At 38.7% G+C, this 22400-nt stretch overlaps 1 protein-coding gene across 1 annotated transcript in view; it reads right to left on the reverse strand.

The window, feature by feature from the left end:
- IQCJ (IQ motif containing J) overlaps positions 1–11284 on the reverse strand; it is a 187455-nt gene extending 176171 nt beyond the window's left edge. Inside the window, 1 exon segment of the mRNA XM_037728582.1 lies at positions 10881–11284. Coding sequence (XP_037584510.1) covers positions 10881–10889 — 9 coding nt within the window. The 5' untranslated portion in view covers positions 10890–11284.
- Between the last annotated feature and the right edge of the window lie 11116 nt (positions 11285–22400).

A 22400-nucleotide genomic window follows, 5' to 3' on the forward strand; every position in this document is an offset into this window, starting at 1 on the left:
AATTTTTGCATAAGGTGTAAGAAAGGGGTCTAGTTTCAATTTTCTGTATATGGCTAGCCAGTTTTCCTAACATTTTTAAAATAGGGAATCCTTTCCCCATTGCTTGTTTTTGTCAGGTTTGTCAAAGATCAGATGGTTGTAGATGTGTGGCATTATTTCTGAGGCCTCTGTTCTGTTCTATTGGTCTATATCTCTGTTTTGGTACCAGTATCATGCTGTTTTGATTACTGTAGCCTTGTAGTATGGTTTGAAGTCAGGCAGCTTGATGCCTCCAGCTTTGTTCTTTTTGCTTAGGTTGTCTTGGCTATATAGGCTCTTTTTTTGGTTCCATGTGAAATTTAAGGTAACTTTTTTCTATTTCTGTGAAGAAAGTCAATGGTAGCTTGATGCACATAGCACTGAATCTATAAATTATTTTGGGCACTATGGCCATTTTCATGATATCGATTCTTCCTAACCATGAGCATGCAATGTTTTTCCAACTGTTTGTGTCCTCTCTTTTTTCCTTGAGTCATGGTTTGTAGTTCTCCTTGAAGAGGCCCTTCACGTCCCTTGCAGTTGTATTCTTAGGTATTTTATTCTCTTTGTAGCAGTTGTGAAGGGGAGTTCACATATGATTTGGCTCTGTTTGTCTATTATTGTGTATAGGAATTCTTGTGATTTTTACACATTGATTCTGTATCCTGAGACTGCTGAAGTTGCTTATCAGCTTAAAGAGATTTGGGGCTGAGATGATGGGATTTTCTAAATACACAATCATGTCATCTGCACACAGAGACAATTTGACTTCCTCTCTTCCTATTTGAATGCCCTTTATTCCTTTCTCTTGCCTGATTGTCATGGCCAGAACTAATACTACATTGAATAGGAGTAGTGAGAGAGGCATCCTTGTCTTGTGCTGATTTTCAAACAGGAATGCTTCCAGCTTTTGGCCATTCAGTATGATACTGGCTATGAGTTTGTCATAAATAGCTCTTATTATTTTCAGATATGTTCTATCAATACCTAGTCTATTGAGAGTTTTTAACATGAAGGGCTGTTGAATTTTATCAAAGGCCTTTTTACGTCTATTGAGATCACCAGGTGGTTTTTGTCATTGGTTCTGTTTATGTAAAGGATTACGTTTATTGATTTGTGTATGTTGAATCAGCCTTGCATCCCAGGGATGAAGCTGACTTGCTTGTGTGGATAAGCTTTATGTGCTGTTGGATTCGGTTTGCCAGTATTTTACTGAGGATTTTTGCATCTATGTTCATCAGGGCTATTGGCCTGAAATTTTCTTTTTTTTGTTGTGTCTCTGCTAGGTTTTGTTATCAGGATGATGCTGGCCTCACAAAATGAATTAGGAAGGATTCCCTCCTTTTCTATTGTTTGGAATAGTTTCAGAAAGAATGGTATCAGTTCCTCTTTGTACCTCTGGCTGTGAATTCACCTGGTTCTGGACTTTTTGGTGGTAGGCTATTAATTACTGCCTCAGTTTCAGAACTTGTTATTGGTCTATTCAGGTTTCCATTTCTTCCTGGTTTAGACTTGGGAGGGTGTATTTGTCCAGGAATTTGTCTATTTCTTCTAGATTTTCTAGTTTATTTGCATAGAGGTGTTTATAGTATTCTCTGATGGTGGTTTGTATTTTGAAGGGATCACTGGTGATACCTCCTTTACCATTTTTTATTGTGTCTATTTGATTCTTCTCTCTTTTCTTCTTTATTAGTCTGGCTAGCCAGGTCTATCTATTTTGTTGATCTCTCAAAAAACCGTTCCTGGATTGACTTTTTGAAGGGCTTTTTGTGTCTCTATCTTTTTCAGTTCTGCTCTTTTATTAGTTTTTTCTTGTCTTCTGTTAGCTTTTGAATTTTTTTGCTCTTGCTTCTGTAGTTACTTTAATTGTGATGTTAGGGTGTTGATTTTAGATCCTTTCTGCTTTCTCTTGTGGGCAGTTAGTGCTATAAATTTTCCTCTAGACACTGCTTTAAATGTGTCCTAGCGATTCCAGTACATTGTGTCTTCGTTCTCATTGGTTTCAAATAATTTATTTCTGCCTTGATTTTGTTATTTACCCAGTAGTCATTCAGTAGCAGGTTGTTCAGTTTCCATGTAGTTGTGCTGTTTTGAGTGAGTCTCTTAATCCTGAGTTCTAATTTGATTGCACTGTGGTCTGAGAGATTGTTTGTCATGATTTCCATTCTTTTGCATTTGCTAAGGAGTGCTTTACTTCCAATTATGTGGTCAATTTTAGAATAAGAATGATGTAGTCCTGAAAAGAATGTATATTCTTTTGATTTGGGGTGGAGAGTTCTGTAAATGTCTACTAGGCCTGCTTGGTCTGGAGCTGAGTTCAAGTCCTGAATATCCAAGAAAGACTAATTTTTTAAAAAAACTAACCAATGAGGGTAGAGGGAATAAATGGATTTTTTATTTACCATTTTTAAAAATAAGCTTTTTTAAAGTTGTAATAGCAATACGCGCCCATGTTTTAACATTCAAAGAGGACACACAAAGTGAAATGGACAAGTACTGACTCCACGTACATTCCATTTCCAATTGGTAACAATAGTTTCTCCTACACGCTTTGAGAATTTTTCTATGATTATACAAACAAACAGATGTAAATATATACCAATTTTTAACACAGTATCACTCATACTATAGACTGCCCCCCAAAATGCTTTTTTCTTAAACATATGTTTGTATAGTTGTTAATATCCGCAAGTATTGCTCAGTTTTAAGCTCTCTGCTGTGGTATTCCATTGCATGGATATAACAAGTTATTTCAACATTTTTCTCTGGGTTAATACTTAGTTGTTTACAGATTTTTAATAGCACAGACAGTGCTGCAACCAAAATTTCACGTCTTTGCTCAATTATATGAGTTCATCAGTAGAAAAATTCTTAGAAGTAAAATTATGTCAGAAAAGAGGTTATTAAAGTATTGATAGATTTTTTAAAATGCAAATTACCATCTAAAGTTGGTTGTACTAATTTGCTTTTCCCCGCACCCTTGCTATTGAGAGCCCCGCCTTTGCCAACAATGGGTATAGATGATACAAGAACCTATTAAACTAAGATGGATACTATTAATTTTCAGTGGACACTGGATTAAAACAAGTATTTCTAGGTCTTAGATAACAAGAAACTGGAAATGCCTGCCTTTAGATGTACTGTGAATCTCCAGGCCTTGAGCTCCGAGAAGAAATCTTGTTGAAGTGAAATAAATCTCAAAAGAGGGGCTTAACACTGATGGAGTGTTTATTGTGTGCCAGGCACTGTTCTAAGTACTTTATATACCTTAAGTCTCCTCTAATCCCAAACAGCCCTATTAAATAGGTGCTTTAGTCATTCCCACTTTACAGACAAAAAAACTAAGGCACAGGGAAATTAGTTCCCCAAGATCACTCAGCTGATTGATGATAATGCTCAGATTTGAGTCTAGGAAGTTTAGGTCCAGAGTCAGATACTTTTAACCACTTAGGCATTCTGTCTGTGCTCCTAATGATATGGTAAACACATTTTTTGAATATCTGCTCTATGCCAGGACTGATACATGCACCATCTTATCCTCATAGCAATACTAAGACATGTTATTCCTGTTCCAGAGATATTAAAGTAGCTTTCTAAAATGACAGCAAGAGTACGTGTAATGGGGTATGTCTGATTCCAAAGCCAGTATCTATTCCACTACACCATGCTTCTTTGCAGGAACTTGTTGTCATAATACTCATTTTATAGATAAGAAAATCAAGATTTCAGAATGAGACATATTAGGGAGTTTAAATGGGGTCATCCTTGCTAACAAACAGAACCTACCAGGGAGCTCCATCACATCTAGTTCTTCCTTCATCAGACTGCTATACAGTTGGAATATTCATGTATATTTAATTAACAGATATGTGGTTATAGAGTAGCATATACTGGCAATTTGCTGTCTGCCATAAAGTATGAGCTCAAATTGTCCAATGTGGACTAAAATTGAAGACAGAATAAAGTCTCCCAATTCCAAGCATCAACAAAGCCCATTTTAAAAGACTGATATAGTTAGGTGAGGATGAGCAGATGGACTCCCACACTGCAGAGACATACATCACTAGAATATGGTAGCAACATATTTTTAAGCTCAGTGAGAAATTCATTATCAGTCCATCAAAAAAAAAAAAAAAAAAAAAAAAAAAAAAAAGGTTTGGGGCTGGTTCCTGAATTTACAACTGTATTTCCTTACAGTATGTAAGAAAGTTTGAGAGCCCAATGAAGGTAAGAACAACAACACAAGGACAGAGAGCTTCAGAGAAGAGCCTTCTGCGTGGGCAAATCCCACCAGCCGATCACTGCTTCTGCTCACACCCTCCATGCCCAGCTCAATATCTAAGAGTTCAGGCCCTCGGCCAAATCCACTGTTACCTTTAATAGGTTATCAAACCTCTCCAACTATTTTTCTCATCTGTAAGATAGGCAGTAACCAATAATGCCTGCCTCATTCATCTGCCATGAAGATTAAATATTGTCCGTACAGATTGCTTCCCTGAAGTTTGGAGTTAGAGCACAGAATCACAAATGTCCACATACAGATATCCCTCCCTTTTATGTTTCATTGTCATAGTCATTTTTTAATGAAATTAAAAAAAAAAAAACATACTGTTCTATCTCTAAGTCTGAAACTAAAAAGGGAATTTATACTCATTGGCTTACAACAGCTCCATGCTCTGGAGGTCAGAGTATGCAAATCCTGTATTTCTATGCCTGGCAGCCCTAGTTATGAATGAGGCATTAGATATCTGTTATCACTGTCACAAAATAAACAACATGTTACCAGTTTATCTTTTGATTATCACAGCTTGTTAGGCACAAGTCAGTGTAGGCGGTTATTCAATCAGATTTGGAGGTTAATTTGATTATCTCTTAAAATTTTTTTTGTACATCATGGTTGCTAATGTAATATTACTACAAGGGTTTTCCTGCACTCTACAGTAAAACTCAGCCTGGAAGAATATGCAAATGTGACTGTTATGTTGTTCAGTTTTCAGGTCAATTAAATATTTGCTTTGAGCTTTTCGCATTGCTTTGCAAATTCCTATAAAACTTACTATTCATTTCTGTACCTAAAGCTTATTTTGCATGAAGTCTTTGCCATTATTTCCTTTTTATTGAAAATTTAGTTTTTAATTATGTGTCACAATCATATATAATATGAATCTTTATTTGCAAAATCTTTTTTCTGTTCATGTTAAATCAATTACCTTTGTCCCTTTGTTAGTTGGGCAGTGGAAGGCAGCAGTTTCAGATTTTCTGTATGAGAAGATGTCTGCAACTCATGATAACAGTACTGGCTCTTCTAGCTAGCCCAGGAACAAAGACCTTTAATTAGATAGGCCAGTCTTGTCAGCCTCTGCTGGGTGGGATCAGGTCTATATGAAGCCAAGACGACTGATTTAAAAATAAAACGTAATAATTATTTACTCAAACTGGCTGTTAGAAATTGTGTGGATCCCCAAAGAAGGTGTTTTCACAGTTGAATTTAGAAAAAGGAACCTAAACTTTATCAGAATGGCTGGTGTCTGTAAACATAACTGTTGTCTTTTGTTTTGTAGCCTTAATCTTTTGTTCAAAGGATTATAGTCAAAATCTATAAATGACAGTAAATTAAAAATCAGGCAAAATTAGAAGAGTTAAGCAGCGCCTGAGATGAAAGAAAAATGAAAGATCTGTATCATAGACATTGGGGGAAATAAATGAGCTGGTTCATCTGCAGACACCTGTTAGACTTTTGTCATCTTTCCTCTACAAGAGCCTCCTCCTGTCCATTTCTGGTTCCATACACAAGGCTCCCATCACTCAATTCAAATGTTTAAGTCCCTTTTGAGTACTGCCTTCACATCACGTCTTAATAAGCCTTAAAATCTTATTTATCCTTACTTCATATTTTTTGTGTCTTATTTTTTATATTTCTAACTGAAACCTCATTTCTTCTCACCTGGAATAGCAACACAGCCTTCTTAATGGTCCCCCTGATCCCTGGTTGCTCTCCATTCAGTGGAGCCTCCACGTTGCAGCCTCATTCACCTTCACACAAGCCTATTTTGATCATGTTACTTCTCTGAACAGATCCCTTCAAAAGAAAAGTTAAACTCCCTGACCACAGTTCTTTGGTCAGCTCCAATTTACTTTTCTAGGTGTATCTCCCATTAATTTCCATATATTCTCCAAATTTCAGTCAACTACCCCCAATCCTTCGAATCACCTCCAAATCATCCAATTCTACTTACTCCACATGGGAGATCTTCTTCTCAACTCCAAATTCCCATGCATCCTTCAATCCCAGAATTAAATATAACCTATTCTATATTTAAAAATAAGCAGTTCTAATGTTCCTTAGATATAGCATTGGAATTGCTTCAGCCCTGAGTCCAGGTTGTCCATGCAGTCAGATCATACAGGTGTTTACATGCCACAGAAAGAACCTTGGAATTCATTCTTTAGGCTACAGGGAACCAATAAAGAGTGTTGTGCATTGGAATTATAAATCAGAGTTGTATTTAACATAGATGATGCTGCGGCAGCGGAGAGACTGAATTGGATGGGAGTAAAGAGACTGTGGCAGAATCCACTGAGCAGTTTCTGGATTTGCCTGAGACATAAGACTGAAAGAGTACATTGGGAGGGACTATGATGAGCTCAATTCTAAGTGTGTTGAATGTGAGGTTCTAGGCAATAGGGTGAGACAGGCAAGGTGCCCGAGTGCGTGACTTAAGGAGGCACTTACTTTAAGGTGCTCACTTAGCACGTGAATGACCCAAAGCATATGTACTTCCTTAAATTCTTCACCCTAGGCACCTAGCTTGCCTTACTGCTAAGTTCCTATGATACATTTCTTAGAGATATCACCTTGGCAGCCAGGTTTGTACACTGTTCACATCTCCCTTCAAGGAAGAACTTGTTATTCATCTGCAAGAAGTGCAGTTAGTTGACAACATCCAGCTACAGGACTTTCAGGATCTTCCTCAACTTTTAAGCTACAGCCATGCTCTTTCAGGAAACCCATCCAATGACTGAGCATGGCAGGGGTACTAGGCCTGGACATTTCTGCCCAATGCGAGACTCCTTTAATGGGCAATCTTTTCTCTGGAGGTTGCCACGGGGTTGGGTGAGATTTTGTCAGATCTGCATTGTGTGGTCAGAAGGCTCTCCCTGTCCAATTTTGCTTCCTTCCCCATTTGTCTTTACCCTCAAATAAACTACTTGCCTACTAATTCTGCTCAGAATCTCTTCCCAGAGAACCTAAATGACACATTCAGTGAACAACTAGCCATACCAATCTGAACCTGGAACTAGAGAAGAATTGGTGAACTCAAGTGATTTTGTTGTACAGTGGCTAAAAGGCTGGGCTCTAGAATCTGGGTTCAAATCCTGTTCCTCTATTTCTGATCTTATACAAACTTAGGCAAATTACATCAACTTCTCGGTACCTCAGTTTCTTCACCGGTAGAATGGGGATGTTAACAGTAAATGAGAACTATTTAAGATAATGCATTTAAAGTATTTAGTGCAGTACCTGGTCCATAGCTGGCCCATACTAAATGCTAAAGAAATAGAAATTAAAATTATTATGTAGGCTTTGAAATACTATTCACGGAGTTTGTCTGGCATAACAAAATAGGAGAAATGTTTACTTAATCAAATAATTTTCCTGACTGATAAAATTACTGAAGATTAATTTTGAAAAATTTGAAGTCCAATTCTGTCATTTTTTAAAAATTACATTTCTTCTTACTTCCAATATGGCTCCTCTCTCCATACAATGTCATCACCTCCTTGTCTCCTGTCATGATTTACATCTCCTTTCTTTTCCATCTGCTCCAAATTCTCCTATTCCTCTCCTTTCTATCAATTTTTGCTAATAAGCTCCTCCCACATTTGGTTGAGAACTCCTCTTCTCCAGAGAATCTTTCATGACCAGCATGCCCACCCCACCCCAACTGTGATTGTTCTCTATTGGCAAATGCTCCCAAGGATTCTGTCCTTTTAAAACTAAGAAGTACAGAAAAAAAAAAAAAATTCCAGTGCAATTCTCAAACCACATTGAAGGTGTCTTGCCTCCATAAACAATGGTTAATAATGAAATAGCAGGAATGCAGCAAACCACCACCAGAACATGTGTATACCTATGTAACAAACCTGCACAATCCGCACATGTGTGCTAGAACTTAAAGAATAATAAACAGTTAAAAAAAGAAAAGAAAAGAAATAGCAGGAATGGTATCACCTACTTCTTTAGACAGGACCTTCCCTCCCCCACGCCTCCTTTTGTCCCAAAGCTAGAAGCCAGCTTGGAGATGTGATGCTTAATAAATGCTTAAAGGATGAATGTTTTCAGCTGTGGATGCATGGTCAGTCTACAAATTACATTTTTCATGTCTTCATTCTGTATGTGAGCCTTAAAAATAAAACTTTTGGTAAGACAATCTCAGTCACATAATGGAGAAACTATTGTATGGGGACAAGTGTTTTACAACCATTTTAGGTATTTTTGGGTAATATAAGTTTGTTTCATAAAATAAAGACCTGGTCCACAATACATCTAAAAGCCAGTAGGTGGTCATAATTAGAGACAGATGGCAAATGCAGCGTTCTTGCCTCTCACTATTTAGTACATATAATATTCACTACAAAATGGCACTGAATGTTTTTCTGTTACCACACAGTACTACATAAGCTCTGAAAAACAAAACCTCTTTTTACACCTATGAAACTTCAAACAAAATAACTGACTTCAAAAGTAAAGTGAGAGCATTTTGTAATGGGATGGAAGGCAAGGAATATTTTTACACAGCTTAATATTTCTATATATGTCTTCATGCATATTGCAATACTCATGAAAAAAGGTGCTACTAAATCTTCAGCCATCCTATCCATTCAATTTAAAACCTTCCTTAAGATATTTTCATTCAAGGCAAGATTCCTGCATTGAGTAGGATACAATCTTAGGTTCATTTATAATATTGGAAATTAATAGAACCTAAAATAGCAATCAGTTACACACAGAGCAATATATGAGTATAACACTAATAGCCTACATAGATTTTTAATGTCTCCTAATATAATATGCTGTTTCAAGGAGCCATGTCTATATATTGCAATGCATTTTGACTGTACTATTATACTTTAATTACAAATTGAACATGGTTGACAAAAGCAGCATTTAGGAGTTATATAAATTTTTAAAGATACACATAATCCTCTGTAAGTACACAGCTCAACATGTAATAAAATATTAGATCTCGGATGCTAAAAAGTAAAGGTAGCTTTCACACTGACCTTAATAATATTTATTTTTATTGTTACAACTCAGTAAACTATTTTAGTAAAGTTTACAATTGTCAACAATGCAAAGTGAATAAAAAACAATTGTGGCTTTTGTGATCATTATCATGAAGCAAAAGTAATAGCCAATATGAAATAATTAACCTATTTACTACCTCAGCTTTAATATATTAAGAAACTACAAGATGGCATTAATACTATCCTAATCTGCTTCACTTAACAATATTTAAGATGCTTCCATTTTCAAGTATCAATACCCACTATATATTTAGAAAACCTACTTACGAACATCTATTTTATTTAATTTCTTAGAAAACTATGAGCTCAAAGAAAACCTACTTTTCTTTGTGAATGCTATCTGACTTGCTACCTTATTTTCTCATCTTTACAACAATTAGTTAATATAGATCTCAAAAAGCAAGTGCATAATGCAAAGTGAAAGAGTTATTATAAAGACAAGAAAACAAGTTTCTATTACTAAAGCAATACTCAAGGTAAGTTATTTTTAAGCATTTAGCACATTACAGTTATAATTAGCTAACCACCAGTTAGAAATATACATATTTTTCAAAATAAGTCTTTTAAATATAGTGTTGCAAGTATCTTTCTACCTTAAGAATTTGAAATAGCAATTAAGTATGAACCTTAAATCATTCGTCTTTACAACTAGAAGAGCGAGTCCCAAAGATGTAAATCTCATCCAATGAGACAAGGGATGCTGAATGTATTATTAATTGCTAAGTAATCTCTTAATTTTAGAATCTAGCACCCAATACTAGCAGATAAATAATGTGATTTATGAGCCTGCACTCTCACGCTGCTTTACTAGAGTTCAATAAACACATGCAGATCCTAAATGTACAGTGTGAATGTGATTCCTACAAGCCAGAAAACATAGCAGGATTTGGCTATAGCAAATCTACCACATCTACTTATTATTCAAGCACTAGTATTTAGAATACCTAAAATGCCTGCTGAACACTGCAGATCAATGTCCCCCTGGGGTTACTCCAAAGCAGAACCACATCTCTTCCCCTCACTGCTTACTGAGTTTTAAGAAGGCAGGTAACACGGGGTAGAAATTCTCATACGGCAGCAATATAACTCTTCTCTCCAAATTTTCAAAAATCAACACCTCCTCCCCATACACATGCACACACACATCCACAAGAAAGGAGGGCTTTTTAAATAAGTGTTTAAAACACACCATTTATGTGGGTTTGAAAATTTTATTTTTCCTCGACTTGCTGCTGTTGTATAAGATGTTTACAGATCTGATTAGAAAATCTGGATGTTCATGAAAAGGTATTGCTTTCAATGAGATTCCTTTAGTGAAATCTGACTGCACAGACACATGTGTACATAAATAATACATATTTATGCACACATGCCTACATTAACAAGGACACATGCACACACACCTAGACCAACAATTAAGCCCACACAGTTCTATAAGCCCTTTTCGACATTTTTTGCAGGCATGTTATTCAGAAGACAGATTTTTAAAAAATGATAAGCAGCTGCATATAATGCACATCCAAGTGGCACGTTTAGAAAAGCAAATACATTACCAGACGCATTTTGAAGTTTCTGGAACACCTGCAGGTGAAAGGAGACTGGATCGGTTGCTGGTACACTGTATTCCTCAGAATCACAGAGCTCGATGTGACTGTGAGGGAATGTGAGGCGAGTGTGAGGCTGGAAACCTTTGAGTTGAGCTACTCTAGGCATCAGAAACCCTCAAAGAGGGAAAAGAAAAAGGCAGCCCACAGACAGCTAGATGAGAAACTTCTGGCACCTCTCCAGCCCAGGAATGAATTCTCTGTAATTTGGAGACGTATAGTGATGGAAATGAAGAGAAACTTGGATTTACGGGTGAATTTGCTCAGCCATGCAGAAATAGGCAGGTAACAGTCTCTCAGCTCATTTTAAAACAGTCATTCAGAAACAAGACTGAATCAAAAAATTAACAGGCATTTTCCTGCTTTTGAAAAAATGAAAAGGCTACTCCAGCCAGCTTCCCTAGATGCCTTTACAAACTTCAAATGGATCATTCCATCAGCTATTTGTTGCACATTTTATTAATCCCACTGCAGACGTAAACTGGAAAATCTAATTCCTTTTACGTAGAAAACTAGATTTATTGCTTCTTTTTATAATGCACTTTAGACATATAAATACATAGATTTACTTGCAGAGTTTTGTTTCTTGTGTAAAACCACTACTGTTTGGTCCAGATAAAATGCTAAAAGGCTTGTTCACAGCTTTTCAAGGAAGTGGAGAAAAAAGTGTTTAATACTCAGAAGCTGAGCTAAGTACTGATATTTAAATGTACAGTTTGGAGCAAAGAGTATAAAGGAAGAGCCCTGAGCCATTAAGTGGCAGTTAAGAGGTACGATTATTTACAAGCACTGAGCAGGCAGGTGGCTCAAGTCTATAAATTTATGCATAATTAAGGATAGGAAGAAAAGAGATTTGACAAATTAAGTTCTTAGAGACAATAGCTGTGATTTTGTTCAGGTTTTCAAACAGGCTAATAACTTCTGAGGAGCACACATGGACTTCACCTTGCCTGAAGAACTCCGAAACCTCACAAATACAGAGCGAGGTCGAAGGCACTGCACACTGGCAATCTATATTCAAATGTAATGAGGAGAAGGACGATATTACCATGAAGAATGTTGTCACATTACATTGTGCCTGTATGGCTTAACTAGTCATCCAACCTTGCAAATGGCCACTTGCCTGGACTCAATAGCAAATGTGCTATTGATGGGAGGGAGGAGGTGGGAGGCTGATTTTATTTGTTTTACCACGGACGCTCCTATGGGAGGTTTGGAGATAAAACGCCTGGGCTGAGCATGGGAGTCATTCTGCTCAAGGCCACACTTGCCTATAATAAATTTGAAGTGGAATTAATGATGATCAATTAAGCTATTTATTATTTTAACTCTTGAGGTCAAGGGCAGGACAGTGTTTATAGATAAAGAGTCAATGGTCAGACTGCTGCAGAAGGCCAGGCTCACCTTTACACATGCTTGATCAACACGTATTGACTGAGGCACCACTAGTCCCCCTCACATTCTGGTGCCAGGCCTAGCGAGAGAGGTGTTTGTCTAGATTCTGTTCTTATCTCTCCACTACCATTTGCTTCAACCATTCATTCAACAAACATCCACCGAATTAGACACCCGATGCTGCTGAAAACACAATGATCGTTAAGATGAGAGCTCCCTCAAGGGGCTTACCATTGTCAAATGGTACCACGGGGACTTAGCAGGGGACAAACACGTCTGAATTACTTATAAAACTCATGCTCACCGCCATCACTTGCACTGTGGATTAATCTTGGTAGCATGAGGCAAGCAGAGTTTGCACGTGTGTTTTTAAACTCTCCCCAAGTGATTCTGATGAGGTCCTCCCTGTCACCCATAAGAGCAGCTGCAATTCAAGACTGCTGTTACAGAGCCCTGGAATCACTTAAGGAGGAAGGCATCCCACCGCCACTGCCTCCACACTCAAGCAGCACAGCTGGCTTGAGCTGACCTGCACTTGTGTGTTCTCGTCCATCCCTCCACCACAGGAAGGTCTGGACTTCCTCGGTTTACCCAGAGCCTGAGTACACAAGGCTCTAAATGAACTTGGAAGCCAAAGCTGAAGGCAAAAGATAGCCTACATCTTTTGGTTCATTTATATAACCTCTCTGGGCCTTTGTTTTGTTTTGGTTTGATTTTAATCTGTAGAATGAGAGGGCAAAGCAGGCTTTGAGTCTATATTTCTTCTGCCAAAGCATCTAAGAGGAAGCCAGTTCTGTAGCATACTGGCTCTGTGCAAGAGCACGCCTGAGACAAGAACTCAGAATTCCTAATGTAAAAGCAGCAAATCAAACCTGGTCCTTTCTGCCTGAGGAGCGAGGGTCCCAGCATTCTTCTACCCTTCTTCAGGAGAGGAACCACTGGGGAATCTGAATGAGAAAGCACATTATCTGCCAATTCCCTTCATTTTTTGCTTCAGCATCTGCCTCAGCTCCAGACCCAAAGGACCTCCCAGTGAGTGACAGATCCTGGAGTCTTCAAGCAAGGGGTCACACACTGCTGGAAGCCAGGTTACCACCCGGCCCCACCACAACAGATGCTCTTCAAGTGAGTGTAAGAACAGAGGGGGAGTTCAGTGCCCACAAAAATAGCATCCCTGCCCCCAGGTTCTACCCCTAAATCTCTGGTAGTAGCAGAATGTCCCATGTCTCTCCTCAGAGACATAAGGGAAGAATATGGCCACAGCATCCTCCACAGCCAGTATGCCTTCCCTCTGTCCCCTGCCCCAAATGTTGGCACTGGCTGATGTATATCTGGCAAGCTCACCCATGGTGAAAGAAAGAAAAGCTCTGAATAGCTCAGAGTAGAGGGCTCACTCTGCTTCCCCCGACTCCACCTGATTGCCCTGCACTCAGCACCACCTTCACTTGCTGAGGAAGAGTCTAACCTTCACAGGCACTGTCTTAGCCTGTTCTGTGCTGGTATAACAAGACACCAGAGACTGGGTAATTTATAATGGACAGACGCTGATTAGCTCATGGTCCAAAGGCTCAGAAGTCCAAGATCAAGGGGCTGACATCTGGTGAGGGCCTTCTTCCTGATCATAACATGTTGGAAGGATGAACGGCAAAAGACAGTGAGAGAGAGAGAGAGAGAGAGAGCGGAACGTGCTCTTTTATGACCCCACTCTGGCGATTACAGCATTAATCCACTCTGGAGGGCAGAGCTCTCACACTCCAATGATCTCGTATTAAGCCCACCTTCCAACACTGTTGCATTGGGGATTAGGTTTCCAACACATGCTTTTTGAGGGAGACATGTAAACCATAGTATTCCACCCCTAGCCTTTCAAATCATGTTCTTCCAACAGTGCAAAATACATTCATTCCATCCCAAACACCCCAAAGTCTTAACTCATTCTAGTACCAGTCTCATCTGAAGTCCAGAGACTCATCTAAATCAAATATGGTTGAGACTCAAGGCACAACACATCATGAGGCAAATTATTTCCAGCCATGAGCCTGTGAAACCAAACAAGCTATCTACTTCCAAACTACAATGTGGGACAGCATAGGATAGATATTCCCATTCCCATTTTATGAAAACAAACCTCATCTGATCAAATAAATATAATGCAAATTATGTAGTAAATGTACTAAAAAAAAAAAATGTGTTTTTAAATCTCCTGTAGTTCTCCGTTAAGAACAAGCAGAAAATCTTGACCTTGAAACACCAAGAGATAAGAAATGTTCAAAGGTGGTAGCACCATCAAGGTATTAGAGACAGATAGGTCTGAGCTGAAAGACAGGATTCTCTATTTAGTAGCCACATGTCTTTGGGTAAACCATTTAAATTCTCTCGTATTGTTTCATGCTCTGTAGAAGAAAGAAAATGCCTATCTTATGAAGTTACTTTGAGAGTTAAAGTCTGAAAAGTACTCGGAACCTCATAAGTCACTGAAGAAATAGTAACTCCTAATAACCAAAAGTTCGAATTGCCCTTGATATTTCCAATAGCCTGGGAGCTCCATGAGGACAAGGACTATGTCTTAGCCACCTTCATCTCCCATCCTTCATATCCAGAACATCGTGGGCCTCCACATCCATCCCCCAAATTTTTATTGCCTACCTACTATCACCACCACATTCTGAGTTATGTGCCGGAGACATGGCAGTGAACAAACAGACGTAGCTCCTGTCCTCATGTGGTTCACAGTCTAGTGAAGAGATCAATGTTAAATAGTGCCATGAATGACCAAAAATCATTAATTAGTTAATAATTATCATCTTAGTTTTTATTCATAACAACCCAGACAATGTCAAGGGTACAAATGGAAGAAAATTTGTGACTGCTTCAGACAATTACCTTTAAACCTGGGGGGCTGATGGTCTGTCTATCATTAAGTGGCAGATCTCTCCCAGGAGCTGTCTCCTGAGATCTCTCAGGCTAGCCTAGGCAGAGCTTTGATCTGTTCTTATAGTCCCTTATCCCACCGGCAAAACGTTCTCGTTCCTGGCTTCACTGTTTTACATCCAAGCTGTCTGAAATGCAATAACATTTTTTAAAGAGCAACAAGGATTTTAATTAAAGTTCCAGGGATCCAGCCAAGGATATTTTTCTAAAAGAGAAGCAATATCTGTTTTTGGAGACAGAACATTTCATAACAGAGATCTTATATACTGTGATGAATGACAAATAGTGACACGGGCTGTAACCCCACAGAAGCATGTGTGCATGTGTGTGTATGTGTACTTGTGTGTGTGTTTAAGCTTGTCCTGCCTAATGCGGACAGAGACAGGGAGACAAATGCACTCTAGTTCCTTAAACCATTCAGATGTTTAAAGCAGATCGTTAATGGAACAGCATAAGGGCCTTTCTCTTAAGGATAGGAGATTATTGTATGTTCTCTCTGATGATTCTCTTTGATTTAAAAGGCTCTGGCTACAAGACTCCCAGCAAACGCATTAGATAAGAATTAGACTTCTGCAAGTGCTGGTCAGCAGATGTCTACCACATACCTAAAGCCAGGGAAGGACCACAAGGGATACTGTAATTCCATGCCAGTTGTACCCAGTGGTAAATGGATTTGAAATCAAATAAAACCCAGAATATCATAGCTGGCAGTTTGGCAAGATTATTCCACCTATGGGTTTTGTTTTGCTTGTTTGTTTTTATAAATTCATGCTTGCTGCTTGGCAAATCATTGAAAATCCCTGCTCATCAAACCAGGGGCTGTAAAAAGTGAACTCCAAAACCACTCTTTCTTCCATTAACCTGAAATGCCTGCACTCATGTCAGCGTGGGCAGAGGTACGCTCGTGTCCATTTCAGGCTCATCTGCGAGTCCCTTGATACTGTGAGCAGAGGCATTAGAGGAAATTCTGTTAGAAGCTGGCAGACCATGTCAGGCAGAAGGGTTGGAAACCTGGAGGTTTCTGGTGTCCACCCACCCCCAGAGGCTTTAGCACTGCCTCGGGGCCAGCAGTTACAGATGTTTCCCAGGCACAGAAAGCTGAAGGGCAGACCGCCATGGATCTGCTGAGAAGCCTCAGCCAAGGTACTGGCCGTGTACCCTATGGGGTCTGTGGTCTTGGAACAGGAAGCTAGATGGGGGTACTGAATCTCATTTCCTTGACATTATAGATTTTATTTCTCTGGATCCAAAGGACAAAGGAGAAAAAGGTGATTTTATGAGAAGGTGATAGAGGCATACTAGACAGGCATCTCAACCCTAAACACTTGAAATTCATCTAAGGGAAAATTGATCTGATTTCCCCTTTCCCCCAGGAAACCATGAACAATTAGGCTAAACTGTCACCATCCTATGTTTTTTCATCAATTTTAGCTTGTGATAATAGATACAAAATCACAAGAAAATATACTACATATACACACGTATGTATCATTCTCTAGATATGGCTATACCCTTTGCTATATGACAAATATATTTTTGTCTTTAAGTGACAACAGGTGACATATTTTTAAGTCTTGAAAGGCAAGCCAGTGGACATAAATGAGAGCAATGTGCAAACACCACCCACAGAAACCCAAGGCATGGGAAGTGAGTGACTAGGAGCCAGTTATCAACTCAGAATCAAAAAGTAACATCTGAGCCGTCACTGATTCTCCAACTGTACAGAGCACTGGGGGCTTCCACAGCAGGCACAATTGACACTCATGCCACAGGAAATGGGTCCATGTACCGCTGGTATAGGGGACAAGCACTGGTCAGAAAGATCTCGGTTGTTGCTCCATCACTTAGCACTGTGACTTGAGCCTTAATTCTCCCATTGCTATAGAGAGACCAGTGTAGGAGGAAGTAGTGAGTGTTCTGCCTACTTTACTGCATTGTTGTGAAAAAACGCATTATGTATGCCAATTTGCATACCAAGTGAAAAACAATATACAGATGTGTCATATCCATACTGCCCAACCTCAGTCCAAGCCATCAGAGCGTCACCAATAAATCACTACTGTTTTATCAGCAAAATGTCCTAGCAAAAAGGAAAGTACCTATAGAAACCTTAAAAGAGAATCTCTGTGGATGGAGAATTAAGCCATATGAAAATGGAAAAAAAAAAAAAAAATCAAACATCCCCCATGCCTGACAATGCAGCCCAGTCAGGGGTAATGCACTTCAATTAAGTGCTAGGCTTACAGAGAGCCTTGTAGATTGACTATCAGAGTTCTTGCTCAACTGAACTGAAATCTTACAAAGTGGCCACCACTAAGACTCACCAAGAAATTCTTCATATAAACAGTAGTCAATGTCAATTAACCTTTGTAAACATGAAAAATAAATGGAAAGATTGAGGAATTAACAAGGAGACAAGCATAGATTCCTGGAGCAAGCATGTTACTGTAAATGCTACAATCACATGGTGGTTAATTTTAGTACATTATGAATGGCTCTCATGATAAAAGACATTTTCTAAAAATAGAAGTGAATTAAAAATAAGGACTGAGTCAAATTTGTATCTTCCCCAATAGCACTCTGGTTTGTCCCACATCTACAGTGAGAATGCAAATATTTATTAATGATACCATCTTGGTAAGTCTTGATCTGCACCAAGATTCTTTCAACTAAACACAAAAATATTCATCTATTTCCATAGTCAGCGGTTCTCAAATTGGGGAAACCAATTTTTTAAAACACTTGATGCTCATCTTCTCTATAAAGTATGTCTACATTAACTCCACTAAGACCTAATCACTCCAGATAATAAGCAATTATGCTAAGGCTGGGGTTCTATCTTTGTACAAGTGAGATGGAGGAGAACCCAGAGATGGTAAAAGGGCTTCCTCTTATTTGCCAAGCCCACTAATGAGTATCACGCATTCCTAGAGTCACACTGCACACACTTTTGATGTGCACAGGAATCATCTGGGATCCTGTTAAAATGCATATTCTGATACAGTAGGTCTGGGTGAGCTTGAGAACAAGCATTTCCAATAAGCTCTCAGCAATGTTGATGTTATTGATCAGTGAGTTACACTTCAAGTTCCAAGTACCTAGAGAGCTGTATTTTTCTGAATGAGTTTGGATTTAGTAGTAGAGAGTGTCATGATTGATTAGTAATGCCTGTCATGAGCACAGGAAGAGTGAATGCCAACATCGATCAAATTATTCAGTGATTCACTGATTTATTCAACAAACGTCTATTGATCATCAACAATGTGACAAAAGTCACTATCCTTGCCGAGCCTACTTTATAGTAGGTAGAGGGACAACTAAAAAGGAAATAAACAAACATGATCATTGTATACAGTGGTAGGTATTATGAAGTGATGTAGGCAATAAACAGGTGATGCCCAAAGAGTAACTGGAGAAAGCTGTTTCCTATCTTCCAACCAAGAGGTCAGGGAAAGCCATTCCACTGAGGTCATGGCTGGACTGAGGCATGAAGAATGGAACGATCCCAGACATAAGGACATTAAGGAGACAGACTTTCACCAGGAAGAACAGAAAAAAAGCAACAGCCCAGAATCAGAAAGGGGATTGCAGTGCTGCATACTTGCCATTCTCAGATAGTGAAAAAACAACACAGACTTAGATTCAGGCAAATGTATGTTCTAATGCCAACGGTCCCACCACGGACAAGCTATTTAACCCATTCTTTACTTTTTATTCTTAATATTCTTTATTTCTTGCTACTTTGTCAGAACTTTGCTAGATGCCAGAGATACAACAGTAAATAAGATAGATGTGATGCTGCTCTCATGAAACTTCCATTCCAGCCCTGTAAGCCTCTTTCCTCATCTATAAAATGGGTACAATAATACTGACTTTGTAGAGTTATCAAATGAAATGACGTTATAACGCTTGGTAGGTGGCCAATAATTATTAGAATCTCTCTTTTCCTTATATATTTAGAAGGATGTTAACAAAGTTCATATGTCTTTTGTGTACCGAAGATTTGCCAGCCAGGCGTGGTGGCTCACACTTGTAATACCAGCACTTTGGGAGGCCGAGGCAGGCGGATCACGATGACAGGAGATCAAGATCATCCTGACCAACATGGTGAAACCCCGTCTCTACTAAAACACACACACACACACAAATTAGCAAGACGTGGTGGTGCGCAGCTGCAGTCCCAGCTACTCAGGAGGCTGAGGCAGGAGAATCACTTGGACCTGGGAGGTGGAGGTAGCAGTGAGCCAAGATCACTCCACTGCACTCCAGCCTGTCAACAGAGCAAGACTCCATCACAAAAACAAACAAACAAAAAAAAGATTTGCCTTTTGTAATCTGTTTTATATATCTCCTTAGATTATAATGTCTTGAATTTAGGAAATAATCTTTTACGGCTGCCTGTCACCTTAGAGAGTACTTCACTCATGCAATTGTTCAGCAAATATTTAACAGATGACGAATAAATAGGTACATTGTTTGGTGATTGTATTATACATATTTTGTAAAAACTGGAGCAAGGTAAGAGGAAGAAGGAATGATGAGAAAAGGAGAAATGTTATTATACTTAGGGGTGGCCACAAGAGGTCTCACTGATAAGGTCACATTTAGGCTGAGGTCTGAGGGTTGAGGGTGCAGGCCATGTGAGTTTCTGAGAAAAGCTTTTCCAGGCAGAGGAAACAGCAAGTACAGAAATCCTGAGTGTCCAGAGAATGTCTGGGGAAAAGCAAGACGGTCCATGTGGCAAATTTCTTCATTTTATGAAAGGAGAAATTGAGGCCTACAGAAATACCTTTGGTAGACCCAAGTGTATCAATTAAACTTAGCTGCTGTAACAGAATTAACAATGACTCAAACTTCAGAGAAGTACATGTCTTGCCGAGGTAAATTATTATACCAGTGCCCCAGGGTACCACATGACTCTCTTCCAAGTAGTGATTCAAGGACCCAGGCTCCTTCCATATTATATCTGCCATCTTCAACATGAGTCTCCCAGGATCACATTGTCAATCTCTTGTGTCTGATAGCGACAGGTTATGGAAGATCACATATAGGAGGTTTGTAATGAGTCCAGACTGGTGGGTTGGGGGGAACATCACTTCTGGTCACACTCATTGTCCATAATTTAGCTACGTGGCCACCACCTGCCACAATGGAGCCTGGGAGATGTAGTCCAGCAGAAAGATGAAAAAAGTGATTTAGTAAGCAGCTAACCAGTCTCTACTAGGCCAACCCTCTTCCTGCTGGCCCTGTGTTTTCTTGCTTTGCCATACAAACATGCATTACAATAAAGCTGTCTAAAAAGTGGCCTCTATGTTAATGATAACTGGCACTAGTGTCAGTGACAAAATGAGACCAGAGATGGAAGAATCCCTTATTATTTGCTGCCGGCCACAACATACTCCATTGGTCAAGAAGTTTAATGTTACCAAAATGGGAGTAGTGGTAAAAGTGGGATACCTTAATGAAATGCAGGTATTTATGCAGACTCAACTAGGAGACAGTGTGATGAGAGGGGAAGCGTGAGTAGACAGAAAATCATATCATAGCCCCTACTTCATCTACCTCCATGGGTTCACAAGATCCAGCTGTAACTCGATAACCAATTGCTCTCAATAACCAATTTCCTCACCTCAGCTTTTTACACTAGCAAGACTGTTATGAGAATCGTATGGAGACTATACATGCAAAAATAAAATTAAGGCATCATAGTTGTTATAAAATTCAATTATAAATAATGGAAAGAAAATATCAGCGTTAGGGCGGCAAGAAATTAGAGTCAGACAATGGAATTGGATTACTCTACATAAAGTCTTTTTAGGTAGCAAAAACAGTTTAATTAAAACTTTCAAAAGCAATACACATTTAAGAAGAACACGATTAGAGAATAGGTCAAAATGTAAAATAGTGTCTAATGAACAAAGTATATGATTTTAAAATCCTACCCTTGCACCTTAGACTAACAAGCCAAAAAAAAAGGCCTTTTTAAAAATAGCCTTCTATAGTTGTAAATTTCCTAGGATAGGACTAAAGTTATATAATTATAGCCAAATTAACCTATCCCACATGAACATGTATCATAATACCAGTAGCACAATTAAATCAAGGTTTGGGGTGAAAGAAAATGGTTCAGACACTTCTTTGACAGAAAATATTACTTAAAATGCTATTAGACTGGGTTTCATTTAATACTTAATGATTAGAAAACATTATGTAAATTAAATCCATTATTGATTTTAAATTAATACCTGCAGATAACTTGAAACCCCCTCCCAAAACAAATAAAAGTCATTAAAATATTTGAATAACATACAACAAAATGTTAGGAAAGTGCCTATCAACTTAGAAAAAAAAAATCATAAAACCTGAGTCAGTATCATTTCATGTTAACAAATATTTGCCGACTCACTGTGAGAACTTTTGCTGACCACCTCCTGCAAGTCAATCTATTAACACTGATATATGAGAATAGTCATAATTCCTCCAAATCTGGTCATGAGCTTCAAAGCCTTATTTACATCTGGTATCAGATTTGTCCTTTTACAAGGACAGGTTAAGGATGATATGGAGAATTGCCACAGTTTTGGAGCCACGCTTGATGGAATTTAGTAGTAATGGATAATGCATGGGCAAGGGGTGCATACAACACAAAGAGTTCTCCTTCCTCAGAACTCATTACTCCTAAGTCCTGTTGCACTGATTTGCCAATTAATCATTGATCATGTGCTGCCTGTCACATTTCTTGTCTTGTCAATCTGTATTAATACATTATTCTTATGCTGCTTTAATTTCTTCACCTTGCTTTCCTAACACTGGAAAAAGAAACCACATAAAATATACATTTTAACTTCTTTGAAAAGCACTTTTGCACACAGTAGGTGACAATTTGAAATACCTGTCAGTGCAATAAATGATTCAGAATCTGTGAATCATTTTAGATTAGGCCACACCAACTTAAAATTAGGTTAGACCAAGGTAGAATATAATCTTATCTCAATAACCGAGGCTCTCAAGCCTCTGTTGGAAATGTTGAGGTTGGCTTATGTCCATAATTATATGCTGAAAAGCTTCCAGTAGAAAGACAGGGATGGGGTAGAAAGAATAGACTGGAGGAGAACAGGAAAGACCAGGGGTTTGAAAAGCACA

Source organism: Cebus imitator, unplaced genomic scaffold (genome assembly GCF_001604975.1).
Source record: "Cebus imitator isolate Cc_AM_T3 unplaced genomic scaffold, Cebus_imitator-1.0 Scaffold270, whole genome shotgun sequence".
Classification (NCBI taxonomy): Eukaryota; Metazoa; Chordata; class Mammalia; order Primates; family Cebidae; genus Cebus; species Cebus imitator.